This window comes from Perissodus microlepis, chromosome 19 (assembly GCF_051167445.1).
Source record: "Perissodus microlepis isolate ML-2025 ecotype Zambia chromosome 19, ASM5116744v1, whole genome shotgun sequence".
NCBI classification, from domain to species: Eukaryota; Metazoa; Chordata; class Actinopteri; order Cichliformes; family Cichlidae; genus Perissodus; species Perissodus microlepis.
This window is the reverse complement of record NC_140479.1, coordinates 26,292,661-26,314,488: the sequence shown is the minus strand read 5'-3', so window position 1 is coordinate 26,314,488 and position 21,828 is coordinate 26,292,661. Positions and strand designations below refer to the sequence as shown.

The window sequence follows — 21,828 nt, the reverse complement described above, 5'->3', positions numbered from 1 at the left end:
AGTTTGCCGTCTCTTGTTTTATTAAACACGCATAAAAACGCATGTGATAGTAGTGACACGCCCCCTGGTGTTTCACTGCTGCCAGGCTGCTTGAGTTTGATAACCTTGCTCTGCGTCCGAGAGCATCACTGAAGGAATGTGGATGTGGGTCTGGATGCCTTCCTCTTGCTGCTAATTGTTGATGCAGCCCCGGAGGTCTCTCGCATGGTTATCAAGGCTCGTCCCCGGTCTCATCTCATCTCCTCCCGCTCAGACCTACAATGATGAGCACCGCGACTGTTTTTGAGAGTGGAGACCAGCCTTGTATTCGGCTGGAGCCCCTGAAGAGCACACACTTGCCGGGCAAGTCGACGCCGACCGGTGGCAGCTGCGCTGTCTTCACGGACAGCAGCCCCAAAGCAACAGCCAACGGACTGCACGACATTGAGGACCGGATTCTGAGGATCACCGGCTACTACGGCTACAACCCGGGATACTCCAGTCATAGAAGTAAGTGAAAATATGCCAAAAAAGAAAAGGAAAAAAAAAGAAAAAGAAAGTAGTCTGGTGTAGTCATTTGTTGATGTGACAGGTTCACGCATTTATTAGGCAAGTGTGATACTGCGTAAATTAAAGACTGTGGAAAAACGGTTCTGCCTGTCAAAGCATGTTATAGCTGCCAAAAGCAAAAATGCTTGTAATTCAGTGTTTGGAAGAAACAGTGTACAATTGCCAAATCTTTTTAATTCTAATTAGGCCTTGTGCAAAATTGGTTAATGAAAACTGGATTTTAATTGTGGCTGTTAAGGAGCAGCAGAGTGTCCATCTCTGCCACTGTCAGCTGGAGGGTGGGTGATGAGCTGGCCCGTCCATCTCTGTTAGTGAGGGGGAGGTGGGGGTAAGGGGGCAGAGAGAGGCATACAAACCAAATCTAGCGCTGCGAGACAATGCAGTTACACAACAAAGAGCCATGCAGTTAAGTGACTGCTTGAACTGTACTCTAAGGTTGCCAGCTATCGAGCGCTCACATTCCCCACATTGGCGAAGTCTGTGAACAGTCACTCCCAATCAATTGTTTATTCAAAATCTCACAGCTTCTCCTGTGATGGATGGGAATATTACCAGCTATCTCCTGGCATGCTTCAAATACAGCAGTGCGTGTATGTGTTAGCTAAGCTTCTCTATAATTTTCTTCTTGTCAAAGAGGTTTTGATTTGTGTCAGGCATTGCTCTGAATTTGCTGACATTGAGACAATGGCTGTGATTGGAGAAGAGAGCTGATGGTGCACTTTGTTCAGGGATGATCTTTAGAAAACTTGCCCTCCGGTTTTGTTCGAGTGTTGCCATTGGCAGCGGGATTATGAGAGAGAAAAGTGGGGAGAAAAGCACTAAGCTCTTTGAAAAGCCAATCAGTGCTATCATAAATGGCTCTATAGTAATGAAGTGAGGTGAGAGGAGGAGGATTTGACAAGGCCTAAAGCACCGGAGCAGGCACAGATTCACCTTTGTGTTGCATAATTGCCCTAACCACTACGATTTTATGTCGTTTCTCTTTTAAAGGGATTTTTTTCCCGTTAAACAAATTCCCCAAAATGCAGCTGGTCATCATGTGAGTGTCTTGACATTCAGATGCTGAGACCCTTAACCTCAATTAAATTGGGCACGCAACAGCGGCTCCCTAACATCTCCTTCTGGCTGCTACATAAAAGTTCAAACATAAATTCCTGACTTAAATACACATGCAGGAAAACGATGTGCTCTCAATGTTATGGCTTCCCTGCTCTGTGATATACGGTGACAAATCTATTTGAAATCTCAAAGGAAATACCGCCATGCTGATAGGGTCTCATTCAATCGAGAACAGTTCCAGCTGAGGCCCTTTCAGATCAGCTCGGAGCATCTCAATGGCTTTTTAGATTGAGGCTGCGGAAAGAAAAAGCGAAATGAGCCTGTCTTTCATTAACCGCCTCCTGTTTATCAGGGGTGTCAGTTGCAGTAGATTAACCATGAACGCAATCACACATTTTACTTGAGAATGTGTCTACTTGTCTGGATTAATCTATTGAAAGAACACCTGATTAATCAGGAGCAGTCCAAACTTTCAATTGAAAACAGATTGAACAGTTTAAAGGCTTCTGATACAGCACCAGAGTTATGTAACCAGTACTGAATGACTGGCTCTAATAAATAAAGTATTTTGTATTTTAGAAGCTTGAAGTAGCACTGGCATCATTGATATTTACTTCTAGTTTTTAAATAGTGCAAATATTCCAATGTATCAGTATCGCAGAAGGCTGAGATGATAAGGTGCTGTTGTTGATTACTGATTGGCCAGTAAAAAGAGGTTTTTTTTCTGATTATTGAAAGATTGTTTTAGCTATTTTTAAGTAAAAATGCCAACATGAAGAACAGTAGGCATTTTCATTATTTTCTGACAACACAGGCTAAATTATTCATCATCTATTTCTGCAAAAAGAAAAAGAAAAACAAAAGATAATCATCAAATTAAACAATAATGAACATCAGTATCTGGTAAGGCTCTGGTTTCCAGTTTTTGCAGGCTTGAGTCTGTTATTATATTGTCTATTATATTCTGTACTTGTGAAAATGAAAGATGGGGTGCTGTCTGTGATATTATTTGAAATATAGGGAGCAGGTGTGGATTGCAAGAGCCGTACCAAGGTTATAAAGATAGTGCATCAGTCAGAAGGGTTTTTTTGACCTGAAGGACATTTCCCATTTTTTAGATAGATCCGTTTCCCCTGTTTTTTTTCCCATCTATCCATCAACTGAATGAAAGTCCATACAAGGTGCTCTCCAGTGCAGCTTGTCAGTGTTTTTCCTGTGTTTACAGCTCTTAAACACGTAGCTGCTAATCTGACAAAATTTTATTTGCACATCATCATCCTGCTAATTCTTCTTCTCTTTCTTTGCTGCGTCTTGCTGCCTGAAAGCATTGCACTCAAGTACTGTGGTTTGTTTACACTTTGAATCACATGTCCCTCAAGCTGGTGAGTATCATTTTCCATAAAGGACAAGACAGAGGAGCACCTAAATAGAACAGAAGGCTTGTCCTGCCAAGCCTATGGCGTAATGATATATTTAGTAAGATCTTGTTGCCAGTTTGTTCGTATTGCCACTTGCCATCTGTGGTGAATTAGAAGATGCCTCTGAGGGGAATTGTGGACCACATTTGGAGACAGGGTCCGGACTCTAATGCATACAGTACAGTCATGACACAATGGCTGCATGCAGTGACAGAATCTGAGAGGGAAAAAGTAAATGCTTTTCTAAACAAGCAAGGTGCAATATCTCTTGATCCGCTACTTACATGGTTGCACAGCTATGAACGCGCGCTCCAGTGAGAAGCTGTAACGGAATCGATTTTTTAATGAGAAAATAAAAGGAAAGTAAATTCTAACAGAACAATGGTGTGTGAGGCAAATGCTTCCTCAGCACCTCCTGGAAAACATTGCTGTAATTTGCTGGGTGTCTTTTTTGAGGTGGTAATTTAGAAAAAGTGTGTAGTGCGTGTGCGCTCCCCGCTGGGTAAATAGGTACGGTGCAAGAGAAATTGCAGGTACTTGTAGTTGAAGTCCCACTCAGTACTGGACCTATATCCTTTTCACTGCAGGCGTCACAGTAAAGCAGGGGCACACCTGAGCACTCAGAAGGAAATTATATAGAGGAAGGGCATGAAAGGCAACCATTTATCACAGAGCAGTGTGTTTTTATGTCTACTTCTGTCCACAGACAAAGTCTAGAAACATAAGGAAAGAAGACAGATGATGATTGTGAATCTATACATGCCTGTGAGTGTGTGTTTTAAAATCAGACAGTGTTCACACTAGATGAATATCCCTTTTCTTCCTCAAACATTCTGTATGTGCACATACTTATTTTGGACCGTCCCGTTCCCATGCCTGCTCGCTCTGTGCTATTTATAGCCAGGCCAACGAATGGGATATGAGCTTTGCCTGAATGACTCCTGGAGTGCTGTTAGTCCTCAATGCTCTTGCGAAAGCACAGAACTAACCTGGGAGTAATGGGTGCAATATTTCTCCATGAGAGTTACAGAAGTGCTGACCTATTCTTGTGCGACTGTACACTCGGTGTTGTAGTATTGCAGCCCATGTCAGGTGATAAAATTGAAAAAAAAAAGAAAGTTTTTTTTAGCTCACCTCAGCAATTTATGGTTAGGAACTTTGTTTTGCAAGTATCTTGGGGCAATTGCAGAGATTATCACTTGAACCCCAGCTGCTCTGGATGCATCTGTCACTGTGTGAGCGGGTTAATGGCTGTAGTGTAAAAGCCCTTTGAGTGATCAGTAAGAAATAAAGGAGCATATACATTACAGCCAACTGCTGTCATGCAAAGTAACATTACATAATATGGGAAGAGAGTATGTGTGTGTGCGTCCATTGCTGCTACACTGAGGTATGAGCTGCAGCCAAACATTGCCCTCTTGTGGTCTGTAAATCTAATCACATCAATAAATCTTTGTAAAAATGTTTCCAGCATTTTTAGAAAGTCAATGGGATTATTTGTTTGTGAACTAAAGTGTTATTAAATTCCCAAACTGATCTACTTAGTAAAGTCAGTATCTGTGCTGTTATTAATCAGGCGTATCCACAGTTTCCACAGTCAAATGGCCATACACCACAGGTATGGGATGTCGGTGCATTTTACTTGTTTATTGAATTTAGTGATAGAGCACAAACAAAAGAAGAAAGCAGCATGGGTCTGGGTGTCTGTTTTGTGTGTGTGTGTGTGTGGGGGGGGGGGGGGGGGGGGGACGACATTTATTTACAAACAAGCTCAATTTGCTTAACATAGAAGAACATTAACACTCGTGTAGGTTTTCAATTTCTACATGATGAAATGAGAACAACAAAATATACTAAAACAAAGCAAAAAACCCCAACAAAAAACGAACAAAACAAAACCAATTGAGTGTAGGTCTGTGTAAACAAAAAATAAATAGTTCCCACAGTAACAGACTGAATCCACTGAAGTTAGCTTCCTAAACTCACAGTAATAGCCATATCCTTGTTTTGACGCTTTGGGGTCCATAGGGACTAAGTAAAGCGCTATACAAATACAGGCCATTTACCATTTTTTTACCACTTTGTTCAGTTGGCTCAGAAGGACAAATCCTATTAATTGTGAATGCTAACTGGGCCTAGTTTAACACACACTGATGTTGATATTTTAAAATGTACTTTGTTATTGTTTTAATTGAAAAAATCACCATAACTTTGACTGTGTAGTGCAGAAATGTGAGTGACTCAACGCTTTAAGGCTTGGAGAAAATTGTCTCTTTAAGAGTTTTTTTTCCCCGTGTTCCTGTCCCACCTGTAATGCAGCCAATAATATTTACCACTAGATGTCCTCATCTTCAAATGTTCTCAGTACCTTGGGTTGAGTTGTTGAGGTACCGTGTCTGGATACACACCTGAAATTTGTTCAAAGGCTTTTCAGCTAAAATTAGCACCCTGTGCTCGTCGTCTTTGCTCCCGGTGTTGAGATGTGATGAGTAACAGAGAGGTGCTAAAGACAAAGACCCGTCTACTGCAAACTGTCGAGCATTAGTTAATCTGAATGACAAAAGAGCTTGAATGGATCGAGTGCGTCAGTGTGCACAGGAGACTCTGTGTTGCTATGGAGGTAAAGAGGGAGGATGCTGTGGTATACTGTGCTTTGATCAGTTATGCTTGCAGACCATTTTGTTATATAGACACACTTTCCATTTTATTAGCTACTCTAAAAAGGGATTATTATTAGAATTTTTTCTGTTTTTCTTTCTTAGTTAGAGAGTTATTGAATGATTGAAGTTCATGTATGGTTTGCTTGAATTGTAGAATAAAATGCAGATGGGTTGTAAGGTCTGATGGGAATGAATGATCAGTAACTTTCCTCTCAGCAGTTACAGATGTAACAAAAAAGAAAGCATCCAAAGTTAGATGTAGGCCGAACAGTATAGTAACGCAGGATAGAGAAAGCAATAATCTTCTTAAAACTTAGAGTTGTTAGTCCAATATTTGAGATTGAACTGTGGCCTCCTATAGTGACCGCTCTCCAGGTATTTCTCTTAATCCGATACTGATTCGAATCCCAGGATTTGCTGACTGGGTCGCTCTTCTGTCCCCTCAGTGTCTAGGTGTTGGCTCCTCTCATCAGCAGGTCTATTTTTACATTTAACCCTCCAGCTTGTCCCTGGATTACGTATTCAGTCCTGCTTGTCACACATTAAATGTGCAAACATTTTAAAACAATGCTGATTCTGGTTGCATAATTTAAAGCATTAGTATTCTTGTTACACTCATTCTGTAATTGGGTGACCCCAGGGAATAAATGTGCCTGCATCACAACGTCATCCTAAAAATGACAGTAGAGAAGTGCTTTTTTCAAAGTGTTGAACTCTAACAGATGAATTACCATAATGTTACTGGAACGTGGCCCCAAATTTTCAGTGTCTTTTTGTCACTTGCAAGAAACAGCCAAACAATAACTGTGCTGTTTTCTATTCTCTCGCAGCCTGAAGAATGCACAACAAATACTCTGATCTGTTATGCCCTTTGTAGCTTTGCCAGATCTTTGGCTGATCAGCATTTGAAACGGGAGGCAGACGTTAACAGAAATCCTGGAGCAGACATGCTGCAAATAGCTTTCAGTATTCACAGCCAGCCAACTTAGGCAAAAATCACATTGCAGTTACTGTACTGAGTGGTTCCCCTGTTTCCTGTTTCTCAGGTCACATTGCTCCTGGTCTTGCTTCTTCAATTCAGATTTTACTGTAAGATTTCATAGTAATATTTATTACTGGCTGCATCGCCTCATGTGTCTGACCGCATATACTTTGGCACTGATACGTTGTTGATGTAGAGGCCAGAGTGATATTTAGGTCCATTAAATCTTCAGGTAGATAAACCACAGCATCAGATTGAATAACTGCAAGGCTTTCCTTGAAATGGAAACTCCTGACCAACTATAATCCTGAGCCTGACTCACAAACTCTATTCCGATCATCAACATAGCTGCTGATGAGGGTTTCCCTTGACTGTGCAGCAGTGATGGATAAAATATTAAAATCCTTCGTTACAGTACCAGCATATAATAAATAAATAAACAGCTAACATCCTGCACAGAAATTTCTGCATAAATAAATAAATTCTTATCAAAAGTGCTTACAGTGATTATGGATTTTTTTAAGAACCACACTACAGTGATTTATCATAAATGGACATTTGTTGAATTTTTAAAATTAGGACTGACTTGTAGGAAAGTGTTTTCATTTTCTTGGTAAGGTGGCCCTGAGAGGTCAAACATAATACAAACTGAGAAGCTTTTGAAGTGACAGAAACCAAAACATTGAAAGGATCGCACTGAGACGCACTTAAAAGACGCTGTGGATTCATCTGTGTTGTAAGGGAGAAAAATGTGATTCATATAATACACAAAACACACTTCTGTTGTGATTCGTACATTTTTTTTCTATTTCTCCTTTGTTTTCTTCAACTTGTTTTGTGTGTTTTTGTAGAGTTTCTGTACCTGCTGGCCTTTTCTTACGTTGTAATGCGTTTGACCTCTCCGGCCCACCGTATCTTGGTGATCTATGTGTTATGTAGAGTCTTTTCTTGCCTTCTGCCTTCAAGTGAATTTGGTACAATGGAACGACACAGAGGGGAAGTACCTCTGCTTTGCTTAACCTGATTTCTTAGGTGCATGAAATTATAAGAATAACAGGGGAGCTCTTGACTTCCATCCAAGTCAGCAACAGATAACCAGTGTGATTCTTCATTTAAGTAAACAGATACAGAACACTGTAAGTGATTGTTTTACTAACTCGTAATGTATTCTGCTTTAAATAACTCAGATTCAGATTGTAGAATATGGAAATAACGCATGAGTACCGTGCAATAATAAAATGCAAACATATAGTAGTGGAGTGTGGATTACGTGGGTAAAAAGGCCTATTTTCCCTCTGAGAGAACTAAGATGACCTCTGTGCACAACAGGATTTAAATGTCTGGGATTGTCATGTATTCTTCTGTAGTACGCACATGTTTTTTGCCTTTTTCATATCGTCGTTCAATTGACTAATGTGTCAGGGTTTGAGGCAACAAGACGGAGAGAGCTCTACTAATAATCTGACTCTCAAGGGGTAGTCAAGAGCAGGAGAGGTGCCAAGGAAAGAGAGAGGCATTGCAAGACAGAGGGCAAGAGTTTGTACAGGGAGGGAGATTAAAGAAAGAGAGAGATGGAAAAAGTAAGGAGAGCCTTGTCAGGTAGAAAAGAGAGGGGAGGAGGAAAAGAGGGGGCACAGCTAGCACAGCATAAATTTGCCTGAGCTGCTTGGTTACCTTCCAAACAAAGCTGCTGATTTGCGGAGCAAAGGAAGAGGAGGGAAAAGTGAGTGAGACAGACACAAAAAGAGGAGGGGGAGGATAGAAAGAGATGAGGTGAGCGATTGCACCATGCCACACACACTTGAAGCTCAGTCTCCCTTGGAGACACTGGCAGAGCTGGATCACGGCATGATAGAGCAACTGTAGGGTCTCCACTTCGCTACACTTCCACTTCGCTATCACCACTGAGCTGTGGCACTATACAGACGTGCTGGGCTAGAGAGGAACAGAGAGTCAGGACTTGAGTCCTGGAAGGAGGCTAAAGATTTGACAGAGACCTAGGAAGAGGAGGAGGAGGCAGTCAAGAGTGTGAAGAAAAAGCGGAGGAGTCGGGAGTCTGAGGATGCACGGAGCGAGCTGAAGGAGCTGCTGAGCTTGCAGCAGCAGCCAAGCAACACTTCTAAACTCACATACACACTACTTCCAGGGGAGGACAGTGTGTGGTGCCCCCAGTGGAGGATGAAGAAGCACTCAGCCCGAGTGGCTCCACTCAGCTCATACAGCACTCAGGTCCTGACCTGCCCTAACTCTGAAGGTAAACTGAAAGCTCCAAAGAGACACAAGATGCCATTTATACTGTATTGGAGTATACTGTATGCATTGTGTGTGTAAATAGAAAAATAAGATAAGAAAAAGTGCTTAACTTTTATTTTCAGGGTCACGAGTGACATTTTGTTTCCTAAAAGGCATCAAATACACCAAAGTGCCATGTAGAGTCTATAAGTCTTCATAAGAAATATTGAGATTTTAATAAATATGGACGTTTCCAAATTATATCCTGCTCCATTTACATGGGAGCAGCCTTTGGATCTAAAAACTGTTTGAATTTGAATACTGTAAAAAAAATATTTTCTATTATTTCAGCCTCCTGGTAGCAGTGTAATGGTAATGGAGCGTGTAAAGCATGGTAGCGGGCCTGTTGTTGTTCCCCCTCATCTGATTAAACATTTTAGCCCCCCACCTTTAACTCTGTTAACAGAGATTACTGTGATGCCACTAATCAACTTTTCATCAGCATCATGATATCCATGTCTCATCTTCAGGCCTAATTTGGATAAAGACTTAATGCGTTTTGACCTGTGCTAAGCTGGCTAAAAACTGCAGACAAGACTATGAGCCTCTTATTGGATTCAACGGGCCTCCATCAATCACTGCCGTGCAACATTAGTGGTGGCGATAAAGGAGAAAATGGATTAAAATGTGAGGTTCGAGAAGCATACTGCATCACGATGAATGGATAAATGGGTGCCGGTGGTGACTGATGCTATGCAGCACTGGGTTTTCTGCAATGAAGTGTTCTAGCACTTCCAAATACTCTGACTCCATGTCTGAACTGATATAAGCTACTGTGCATTTAACCTATAAAACTATAAAAAAAACTCAAAATATTACACTTTTTTATCCAGAGTATCACTGCAGTGGATGCTTCTTTGACATGAGGAAATTAGCTTTTCTTGGGTTACATTTAACACACTGTTCATTTTATCCTGACTTGTAGATTTTAATCTTTGTGCATGTATTCATTCTTTTATCCAATCACATTTTACCTACCAAAGCACCAAAACTGATCATCACTCACTTAAACCCCCCCCCCCCAAAAAAAACACCCCAGCGCTAAGTAACTAATTATTCATCATGGACATACAGATATCTTAACACTACTAACCTTAAATTTTAGCTTTTCATAAAACTTGCCCTGAGTTGGACTGAATTTACCTTCACTCCTGCAGTACTGTGTTGTCAGCCTGTGTTTAGCAGAGATTATTGTTTCCTTTGCAAAATTTTACCACCAATATTTGTCAGCAATAATACTGTCTGCTATGAGAATACAATTTTGGCAATGGGAGCAACTTTTATGAGACAGGGGAATAGTAGAGTTATAATATTACTGCGTCTTGGCATCAGATGAGCCTGTTGTTGCTTTTACCTCAGGACAGAAAAGCTTGCATCTGACACTAAAAGCTTTAGGTTTTGTCGGTGCTGTGAAACACAAACCATCCTGCTGTGTGGATGAAGAAAAACAGACCTAAAGTAAAAAAATAAAAAAATAAATAAAAATAAATAAAAGAGCTGCTTCTCTATTGCAGAAATATCAGATCTCAGTTTTTTCCACTTAGCAACCACCAGGTTCATTAGTTTGATTAAGAACCCTTGCTGTGACAGAATGCAATTAAATGAAATCCCTCGATGATCCTGCAGAAACTGTATCGATGGTGAGCTTTTTGCCTTTAACACATCCCCTGAATAGAAACAGTTTAAGTGGGGTTCTCCCGTGAGCGTTTTTTGTGGTGGGGGTGTACAAGTTGAACTCATTATTACTTTTGAATTGTTGGGTTCTAAATAATATCTTTCTTTTGCACTTTGAAGGCTCGTAAAAGCCTTCAAAGTGTAAGTGGTCATTGAAGAATTTTCCACTCTGCACCGTGGACAGACGGTCAGTGCTGCAGCAATGCAGTGTTGGAAAATACATTTACGTGAGCTTTATTGGAGCTACTTTACTCGGGTGTTTCCATTTTATGCTAAATTTGTAATATGCCTCATTCCACAGTTTGTTTGTTTGTTTTTTTAAACCAATACATTAACTAGAAAGCTCACTGGTGCTTTGCAGTTGAAAAAGAAGTTATTTGTCTATAATGAGGAATGCTTTTTTTCTTTTAAAATACTCATTTGGTTTCATCTAAATAATTGTTTGAGGCCCAGACTGGAATAAAACTGTATTACTATAAAAAATATATATTTGTTAACTTCCCCATTACCTGTACCCTAAAGCACAGCTAGCCTGCCTAGAGACTACACTCAAAAAAATATTTGTTCCCTAATTCTGACTTTAATTAATTTGATTACATCTAAATTTTACAATTTGAAATGTTAAATTTAATGGAACCAGGTCAAATGAAATTTGACTAGCATATATTTTTCTTTTATTTATTATAGTTACATTTTACTTAAAATCATTACTTTGTGTTTTAGTGTACTGAGCATTGAAAAACATGTTTTTTTCTTCTTTCTAACCCCATTTAGCATCTTTTTCTGCAGTGAACTAAAACCTTTAAAGGAACACAAAGTATAATGCATATAAAGTTAAGTTAAAATGCACTGATGTATCACTAATGCAAAAGTTGATACTGATACTCAGTTTCAGGAAACCAATTTTCTTCAGAGTGCCTTATTTCATGTGATGCTAAGTACATTTAGAGGATAATACACTGATACGATCTTAAATGCAGGACTTTTAATTGCAAAGGAGCATTTTTATGTTCTTACTTTTTACTTCTATCCTTGAACTGATTGAAGACGGCTGCCAGTAATGACTGTTTCCAATCTGCAATTTTATAATCTCTTGGGCAGTTTTTCAGCCACTGAGTGCCGGCGATGATCTCATGCACTTATAAAGGATATATACTACGTTTGGCAAGACTTTTGATTGTTTTATGAAGTTACTCATCAACTTACTTTCAAAGTTTGGTGACGTTTTCCTCTGTTTGCATCCTGTAAAAAGAAGGAATGGATTTTAAAACACATACTGGCATCTGATCACATAAGGAACTTTACAAAAACTAAACGTCTACTAGCTGTCCTACTAATAAAATGGCTGTTTGATCAAAGAGTTTGCTCTTCTTTTGATGTAAGAAATGATTATTTACTGCACTTGTTGGTACAATGCATTTCCAGTACACGTCACTGACTTGTGCTCCCATTGCTTGACATCCTGCTGAGGTCTTTTTGCAGATAACAAACAGAAGACTATCGCATGCAATAATGAGCACCCCTGTGTTGTGTAGAGGAGAGCTACTACTGCTACACGTTCTAGTGTGTTTGCAGGGCTCTGGTGTCTGTGGCGGAAATGGCAGAGCTTTAGGTGCTGAGCTAGCAAACAGCCAGCACATGTCATCTTTTATTCCTGCCCTGGTGTAAATTGATCACACTGTTGAGAGGTAAAGAACGGATCTGAGCTCACACACATCCCACTTTGCTTTCTCTGATCGTCCATAAAGGCACTGGGACATACGTATCATTTAACCTTCGCAATTTGGACGTTCCAGTAAAGTTCCAGTAAATTCCTTTTCATAGCAGCGATACATGAACAGTGTCCCATGAGCACCAAGGTTGGCCTGACTTTCATGTTGACTGTCATGTGGTTAGGTTTACTTTTGCTCTCTGGGCATCCGGTTTCTGTGCACATCTGGCTGCAAAGGGAGTACAGTACATGCTGCATCATGAGGCAACCAAGCTATTTATGGCATGTGCAGCATGCACCGTGTTAACCCGATGCATTTTAAACGGAGCCTCAATTGTGCCACCACAGCAAGAAAGGCAAACTGAGGCAGTGATCACTAAGGACGACTGATCGATGAAGCTCATGTGCTGGAACCCAGTCAGGAAGCCACAATGCAGGCAGCACTGAAGTCTATATATAGTGGTGCAAAAAATACAAAAGTTGTTAAGTTTAAACTCTGTGACATTATACTAATCAAAATTATTCAGATGAAATCTGATGCTAGCTGTGGATTTCCTTTAATTTTTCTCCCCCCTTCTTGACTCTCATCAGGAGAGGATGGCTCGGAATCTCACGCAGAGACACCAGGAAGTGAGACCAGTATGGAGAGCCAGTCCTTCCATACGTGCGCCAACACGGCTCTGAAGGTGCTGGGTGGTTTGCTGATGGTGCTGTGTGTTTCCTCCTCCTGGGTGGGTACCACTCAGGTGGTGAAGCTGACCTTCCAGTCATTCTCCTGTCCCTTCTTCATCTCCTGGTTCAGCAGCAACTGGAACATCCTCATCTTCCCCATCTACTACTCGGGACATGTCGTCACCACACGGGAGAAGCAGACCCCCATCCAGAAATTCAGGTAAACCTCATTTAAGAAGTTTTAAGAAGCCAAGTGTGATATCTGAGGAGGTTCCGATCTATTATCATTTTATCTCTGGTGAGTTGGAACCAGTATTAAACCACCCTCAAGCCTGTGAGAGCCAAACAACCATCATGTCCATTCTCTAAACACAGTCTTCCAAACAATGAAGCATTTCCATTCAGAAGACCTTACTGGTGTTTTTCTCTAACAGGGAGTGCAGCAAGCTCTTTGGGGAGGATGGAATGACTCTCAAGCTTTTTGTAAAGAGGACAGCACCCTTCTCAATCCTGTGGACACTGACCAACTACCTGTACCTCTTAGCCTTGAAGAAACTGACCGCCACTGATGTCTCTGCCCTCTACTGTTGCCACAAAGCTTTTGTTTTTCTCCTCTCATGGATTGTCCTCAAGGACCGGTTCATGGGTGTTCGGGTCTGTATGAAAACAAGAAGGAGATTGTTTATTACCTGTTTAACACAAGCTTTTACTACTTCAAAATGTGTCATCTATGTCTTTATGTGCAGATTGTGGCTGCCATAATGGCCATCACAGGTATTGTCATGATGGCTTATGCTGACGGTTTCCATGGTGATTCCTTTGTGGGTGTGGCTTTGGCTGTGGGCTCAGCCTCAACTTCAGCTCTTTATAAGGTCAGACTTCCTCATAAGCCTGTTCCAGTCTGAGCTATGCTTGATTTTTGATTGCATCGTGTCAACTCTTTGTTTTCTCACCATCCAGGTGCTGTTCAAGATGTTCCTAGGCAGCGCCAACCTTGGAGAAGTGGCTCATTTTCTTTCCACCATGGGTTTTTTCAACCTCATCTTCATCTCCTGTGTGCCCCTCATCCTGTATTTCACCAGGGTGGAGCACTGGGGCTCACTCTCCTCACTGCCGTGGGGATACATGTGTGGACTGGCAGGACTGTGGCTGGGTGAGAGTGCATATACACCGGATGGTTTCATCCACATGTACAAACCATTTTGGATCATTTTAAGGCTTTTAGTATAACTATAGGGATTCATTTCTTATAGTTACCATCAGTCACTCGGTGGATATGATGTTTATATTGTCTGAATACAGGATCTGTAGGCAAAGGGCATTATTTTAAGTATCGGAAATTTTCCACTTTCCGTTTGTTGTCTGCTTTTTAGCCCCAGTAATGGAACGTTAGCTATCGACTGACAACAATTTAGCTTTTTATTAGCTTTTTGAAATATATGTGTATTCATAAATAATGGTGAGTGGAAGGAAGTGTTCCATTATCCACTTTCCAGATAACCTGGCAAGACCATAAGCTACAAAATATTGGCCGCCATCCCCAGTGGCTAGGTCAGATAACTAAGCTAATGGGTTCCCAGATGAGACGTTTCACCTCTCATCCGAGAAGCTTCTTCAGTTCTTAGAGTCAGTGGTGGACGGTCCCAGATTTACGCCCACCATTTGACTCTTAGAACTGAAGAAGCTTCTCGGATGAGAGGTGAAACGTCTTCAAGCAACTTAAAGAAGTCCAGACGCTTTTCTTTCCAAGCTCCTTAGACTACGATGACCTGGATGACTGAGAACCTTCACAGATTTAAATGTCTTCTGTTTCTTTTGCAGTGTTCAACATCCTGGTCCATGTTGGTGTGGTACTGACTTACCCCATTCTGATCTCTATAGGGACACTGCTCAGTGTGCCAGGAAATGCAGGTAAGATTTCTATTATCTGCCATTCACTGATCATTTCAATGTAAAATAATATGATTGTAAAAAATGGAGTAAACGGCCACACATACTGTGGCGCTGTATTGAGAGGTCAGCATTTAGGGCCACTGTAGCAAACAGATTACACAGCAAGTCTGCCTCTTTTGTCCCGGAAACCCAATCATCAGTGTGCCTCGACAGATCCTGCAACCATCCTCTTGCTAAGGGAGGATCAGATTCCCAAGGCAACACAAATGCCTGCAGACGAGTTATTTTCCTTAACGGTCTGTATGAAGGTCAGTGGGTTACGGGAACCTGTCCCAGGGCTCCAGACCGCAAAGACACAGAGGATAAAGGGGATTGCTTGTGCTGATTATAAGCTGCATTTGTTACACTAATCCCCCTACAGCCGCACTGTCCTGTGGTTTATCTTACTTTATGTAATTAATCTGGATTTGATTGTGTTTCTCTCTCATCCTTCACACTCTCTATCCCCATCCTGCTCTCTGGCTCCCTCTTTTGTTCCCACCCATATTTATTCCCTTCTCACTCTAGCTGTAGATCTTTTGAAACATGAGGTGATCTTCAGTGTGGTGCGACTGGCTGCCACCTGCATCATCTGCCTGGGCTTCCTGCTCATGCTGCTACCAGAGGAATGGGACTCAGTCACTCTGCGTTTCTTGGCCACCATTGCGGACAAAAAGTCAGAGGACCACGGCGAGGAGCTCACAGACTCCAGCACCCACACTCGAAGCCGCAGTCGCGCAAATGGCACTGTCTCCATTCCCTTGGCATGACATGCTCTGATAATAACCTCTGTTAACCAGTCTGGAAACTCCACATTTCTCCAGAGCCCACACTGGAGGTGTGGTGGGACGCTCAGTCCACGTGGACTCATCTATCAGGAAGTGAGGCAGTAACGTCTTGAACTTCACTCTGGAGACGTACTGTTTCTATCACTTCACAACAACAGGGGAAACTGAAAACATTTATGGATCATGCAACTTGAAAAAGCTGAAAGTGTTATTTACTTTCTTGAAATACTTGCCACGCTCCATCCCTCGCACGCACCCAAACCAAGAGCTGACTGGCTCCCCCTTGAGATGCTCTGCAGACTGTATTCTGTGAATATAACTATCAGCAGGGCCAGTTTGGCTCAGTCTTACACATATTTATGATATTTATTTAGATCTGTATCAATAAGAGTAATCATTTTAAATCTTACTGAATAGCGTTATATATAGAAGAATGATAATTAGACTATGCTTAATGTACAGGATCTTTTGATTTTGTAATAAAAGTCTTACAACCCACAAAAAAGCTGCATCTAACTGAGGATCACATGTATGTATTTCTAATATTTTTGGAAAAACTTCTAGCTTCAGAACTTTATTGCCTGGATAACTGAAAAGCATTTGTATACATTTATATACAGATAATGGTACTGGAAAAGCTTCACATCCCAAAGAGCAAAGCAACGGCTCCACTGTTTCTAAGCAAAGCTCTGACATGAGGTCACATTTTTGGTATTAATATTAGACTAATATTTTAGAACTGACAAACTGACTGTATATTTAAGTATTTGACACAAATAAATGTAAAAAAAAAAAAAAGCAAAAAAAAGCAAATGACTCTGCACCCTGAATCACATTATCAGTAGAATAATATTAAAACATTTTTTATTTAATCGAATCTCTGCCATTACAAATTATTTACTGAATATATACTGAATATATAATATTAGTCAAGCTATAAAGATGGAAACAAGCCTATCAGAATGAACTAAAGCAGACTGTTGTCCCTTTGACCATTAACTGCTCATGGACAAGTATTTTTAGCAAAATTAAGTAGTGTGATTCATTCAGTATTAGTATTCTCTGTGTTGCTCTGATTCAGCAGTGATGACTTTCCAGAATTCTTCTCTTTGAGAATTACAATGCTTTTCAGTGCTGTTCTTCACTTTCTCACTCACAAATACACAATACACAGAAAACTGACAGTTAACTGTAATTTTTCCTTTTTTACAGATACACACAATTAATGGTGAAAATGTCTAACAATGGTCAAAGCTCACGGGACATGTTTCCTACCGACCATATGTTATGATCTTGTCACTGTGATTTTTTCTAATATCTCATAACATGGTGAGAAACATTTTTTTCAAATAGTCCTACTGAGATCATCAGTAGGACTATTTGGAAAACAGACAATCCCAAGAGTCACACTACAGTGCTGTTAAGGTGGAGCACAGTCAGTGAGTCGAAACCTCTAATGAAGCATTTGCTGAGATGACAGTTTCAGCTAAACGACTGTGGTGGCATTTTAACATATTAAAATAAATGATGTCGAAGAAGCAAAAGGAAAAAATGCAATGTTCAAATTGTACTTTCATAATGGTCACTGGTATCCAGCTAGAAACTGATAAAACACATTAATCAGAGGGATCTTTTATAATCTTTAGCTGCAGAAAGAGTATTTTGTAAAATACATACAGTCATGCTTAAAAAAGTACAACTATATGCAGTCCTGTGAAAACACCCATAATGCCTCTATAGAAATAAAGAGGGTAAGTAGCAGTCAGGTGCTGCTATTCACATGCACTTGATTGTTTGATCATCAGCAAGTGTGAGCACCTCTATAAAAGCACAAGTTTTGGAAGTTTTGCTTGTATGGAGCATTCAGGTGTGCATCAATACAATTCGACAATTGTCCGAGGATACAAGAGCTACAGGCCTCGATTAGCATGTTAAATATTAAGGTTCATTGCAGTACAGTTAGAAAAACGCTGAACAAGTATGGCTTGTTTAGAAGGGTTGCCAGGAGAAATCCTGGTCGCATGGCTTAGGTTACATCTGAACAAACCACAAGACTTCTGGAACAACTGGACAATTTGGACAGACCAGACCAAAGTGGAGGGGTTTGGTGATAATGGACAGCGCCACATTTGGCAAAAAAGAAACGCAGCATGTCAGCTCAAACACCTCATACCAGCTGTCAAGCACGGTGGTAGAGGGGTGATGATTTGGGCTTGTTTAGCAGCCACGGGACACGGGCACCTGCTGTCATTGATTGCTAAGATATTTTAGCAATACCTTTTATTTAAACATCTATCCATCTCAAGGTGGCGCTATAATCATGCAATTGGGTACCGCAAGTGGCTTTGCAAAATCACAGTGGGTAGTTGTTTGACACAATATTTTAGTCAGGTGGAAGCAGTATACCAACACACTGATAGACTGGGACTGCCATCCCTAGATCCATGCTGCTAGCATGATAACAAAAACAATACCAGTCTTTAGAAAAAAATTCCAAATATTACCAAGCACAGAAAAAAAATGCACAACAACTCCTGTATGCAGTGTAATAGGAACCAGGACTGTAACAGTTTTTTCCTACCCCGGTGCTTTTATGAGCTCTTCTGGAGTCATATTTTTCAGTCAGAAAACAATTTCCCTCTCTGCTCCCTCTGGGATTTCAGATAGCAAAGGGGGTGCAGGAAAATAACAGGCTCTTTCAAGCATTAACTTATGAGTTACAAAGTAACCTGTAGGGAGAGTTGCCATAGAAACCTAGCTCATTATAATGTGAAAGTCAGGCTAGGATGGAGTGTACACCTACTCTTTTAACCACTTCTTCCAAAAGTGTTATTGCATTTTTACTTGGGTGCCACACAACAACGCTCCAGGACAAATCATAAGTTTGAAAGCCGCTGAGGATGTGAAGACCACTGGGTTTGCTTGGAAGCAGCTGAAGCAAATGATGCAAATTGAAAAGACTCCTTTAAAAGTGAAGTTACTGACATTTTTATAGGACAGGGCAAAAAGGAACAGAAATATTAGCACAAGTGGGTCTACGCTCACAGAGCCATCATGTGACTGAGGTCATTAGTAACACCCAACTTTAAGACAGATATTGTAACTATTAAACTTTACATATATAGCTTGGACCGAGAAGTATTTTGCAAGTGTCAGCTTCTTGGACCGACAGCAGGACAATGGGCTCTACACACTCCAGACCAGGATTGCATAAAGTGGCCCCATGTAATATTTTGCAAGAAAAGACTCAGAAGCCAAAACCACAATGGACAGTCCCTGCTCTGCCACACGCTGTGGAGCTGCCACCAGGATCTGTGGGAGAGAAAAGCACAACCTTTCCTCCACTGAAGCAGGAAATAACTCTTTCTTTGCTTTCAGGTCAGTCTGCGCCAAATTTCATTCCCAGTTATGATTTATTTGTTTTGTTACTCATCACTATGTGTTACTGATTTTGTGTTTGTGTATGCTGTAAGACCCACGCTTTACAGGAACTTTCCATCAAAATAAAGTGACAATTTAAGCATCATTCATTCTCCTCCACCCAGAAGACCTTGGGTTAGCTTGGCAAAATTAGCTGCCTAATATATTTAACTAAAACAGACTATTCGTGCTGCCTGGTTCATTTTTAAAACATTTCACATCTGCGCTGGGACTCTGGGAGACATCATTCATTATTGTTTCTGACTGGTTGTGATTATTACCCAGACATCCCGTCATTATCTCTCCTCAGGCACTGCAACTGCTGGCCCTTAAAATTGGCCACGCGAGCACTGCCAATCAAATTGCCAAAGTAATAAAAAATAAATAAAAATAAATAAAAATATCACTGCTAACCCACTGTCACCTTCATGCTATGTCAAACGATTCCAATAAGGAATTTTGATGTTTTTTTTATAGGACAGGGACCTCACAGATGGGGATATCCACCGGGTTTTTACAACCTGCCAAGAAGGCACGAGCAAAGTAATTCAGGTAAAGCATCTTGACAAAGTATGGAAGAGGTGAAGTGCATCTTTAGCATCAATAATTGAAATCATACATTTTTACTAACAGTCTGCAACGGTGCTTAAGAGCGAGTGGGAGAGGGTAGAAAAAAATGGGGTGGATGGGAAAGGAGGGAGAGAGAGGCAGCTGTGAGTCTGAGCCCTTCCTCTTGTCTCCCAGTGGATCTGATTAAAGTGCCAGTAGAGAGGAAAGTGGGGTGGTCTACAGCCATGACTGGCCCTCAACGGGATCTATTTTCAGGCTACAGAGAACAGAAAAGCTCCCACCAGGAGATGCAAACTTGCAGAAACAAATAAAAGCATAGACTCCACAATTGTGGAGTCTATGCTTTAAACCCAACATCCACTCTTCCATCACCTACAAAACACCAATTCCAACGAAAAGTGATGGGTCAGTTCCTTTAATTATAAATATCTTTACGACAATATGAAAATACTGAGCATTTAATAGCACATAAGTAGTAGAGACATTAAAGGAATTTCCCTGGCAGTGAAGCAGAAGTATGCAGCAAAACAAACTAGAAATATTTCAGTAAAGTACAAATAACTCATAATTATAATTCACTACAGTGCTGGAGTAAATGAACTTAGTTGATTTCAATATCCAGTTTATTTAACCCTTTCTAGGGCAGGTTTCTGGAGGTTCAGAGAGCTGCCTCTCAAGCTCACCTCTAAAATGTCAGGCAGCAGAGAAGACATAAGATACAGTCTACACATTTAACGGTAGGCTTGGAAATTGTTGATCTAATACATACTCTGTTTGAATGTGGTGTATTCCAACCTAACTTGCCTTCTTTTATTAGTCCTTTTCAATGGAGATCCAAATGCAGAAGGCATCCAGAAGCTGAAACTCGTGAGAACCCACTGAGAGAGACATCTTTTGGAATGAGACCACAAGAAATGGGAACCCCGGCTGCCTTCTGGAGCCAATATCTTTCCCTTCCTTTGGTTTTGAAGTGTAACCTGTCCAGAAAAACAGCTACAACGCAAGCTAGATCATACAGTCAGAGAAGACAGAGTTCGTGATGTAGCACAGACTAAAGGAAAAAACCACACAACAAACTGGAGATGGCAGATGTTTTTGAAAACAGCAAAACAAAATAGAAAACTGTGGACAACTGAAGAGAAACTGATGCAGAAAACTGAAGTAAAGTGCACAGAGGTCACAGGATGAAACGGTCAGATAGGCAGGATAAGAAGTAGAAGCAGGATCTTTAAGCTATCATACCAAATTTCAGTTTTCAGAAATGATAACAAAGTTGCCGTGCGTGTTCTGGAACTAACTTTTATTAACAATATGATGAAACGTTTTGATATTTGGAAGCTACTGCATGTTCTGGCTTTTATGACTGAGTTTATGGCGCCCTCTATTGGTGAAAGAAATGCGATGACGTGAGAAAAACTGCTGTTTATGCAGGAACATTGACTTTAGCTTCCCTGCAATATTGACAACAAACATCCAAAAACGAACTATTTAGCTAAAAGAGATTTGAATCGACTTTTTTTTTTCTAGGTTTCAGGTCCATTATTAGATATTTGGGATAAAAGTTAGCGCAAAAGAAAAAACAACAACAACCTATTCTGTTATTTAAAAGCAAATGCACGCTCAGACTGAAAACAGGAAACTAGTAATTCTACTATTATTTATGAAGTGGCCTCCCTGAGGCCGACTCTAAGCAGACTTAGACTGGCTGAGAGGAACTGGACTCCTACCAAACACCTGGAGCAACAGAAGCTTTCAATTGCTTGGTCCTCAGGCACGGCACAGCGTGTTAAATGAACACTACACAGCAGGAGGAATTTAATCAGCAGTGATAATCTTGCACAGGTTGGGTAGAACTATTTAAACAGAAGAAATTCACTTTATTAAATGTATTAAAGACATAAATACATGCCAATGTGACTTTTATTGTAATCTGCCACTGGGTGTCATTATTGGGCTGAGGGACACACAGTAATTCAAACATCCACAGAGAAGTGGAAAGCATTTTTTGGCATTTAATTGCAAATTCTTTTGTGGGTGTGCAAAAACATTTTAGTATCCAAACTTCATGATGTTTTAAATGATTTGTAACAATCCAAAATGC

At 40.7% G+C, this 21,828-nt stretch overlaps 1 protein-coding gene across 2 annotated transcripts; it reads left to right on the top strand.

Moving 5' to 3' along the window:
- Nucleotides 1–71: 71 nt before the first annotated feature.
- slc35f4 (solute carrier family 35 member F4) lies at nt 72–16,545 on the top strand. 2 transcript variants are annotated; one of them, XM_084914370.1, is made up of 7 exons: nt 72–489; nt 12,937–13,237; nt 13,452–13,671; nt 13,764–13,889; nt 13,978–14,170; nt 14,839–14,928; nt 15,478–16,540. In XM_084914370.1, the coding sequence occupies exons 1-7, from the start codon at nt 261–263 to the stop codon at nt 15,717–15,719; spliced, it is 1,401 nt and encodes a 466-aa protein (XP_084770496.1). In that variant the 5' UTR covers nt 72–260; the 3' UTR covers nt 15,720–16,540. The 2 variants fall into 2 exon arrangements, with proteins under 2 accessions (XP_084770496.1, XP_084770497.1); XM_084914371.1 differs by lacking the exon at nt 72–489 and adding an exon at nt 7,761–8,922 and having other exon boundaries at nt 15,478–16,545.
- The last annotated feature ends 5,283 nt before the right edge of the window (nt 16,546–21,828 follow it).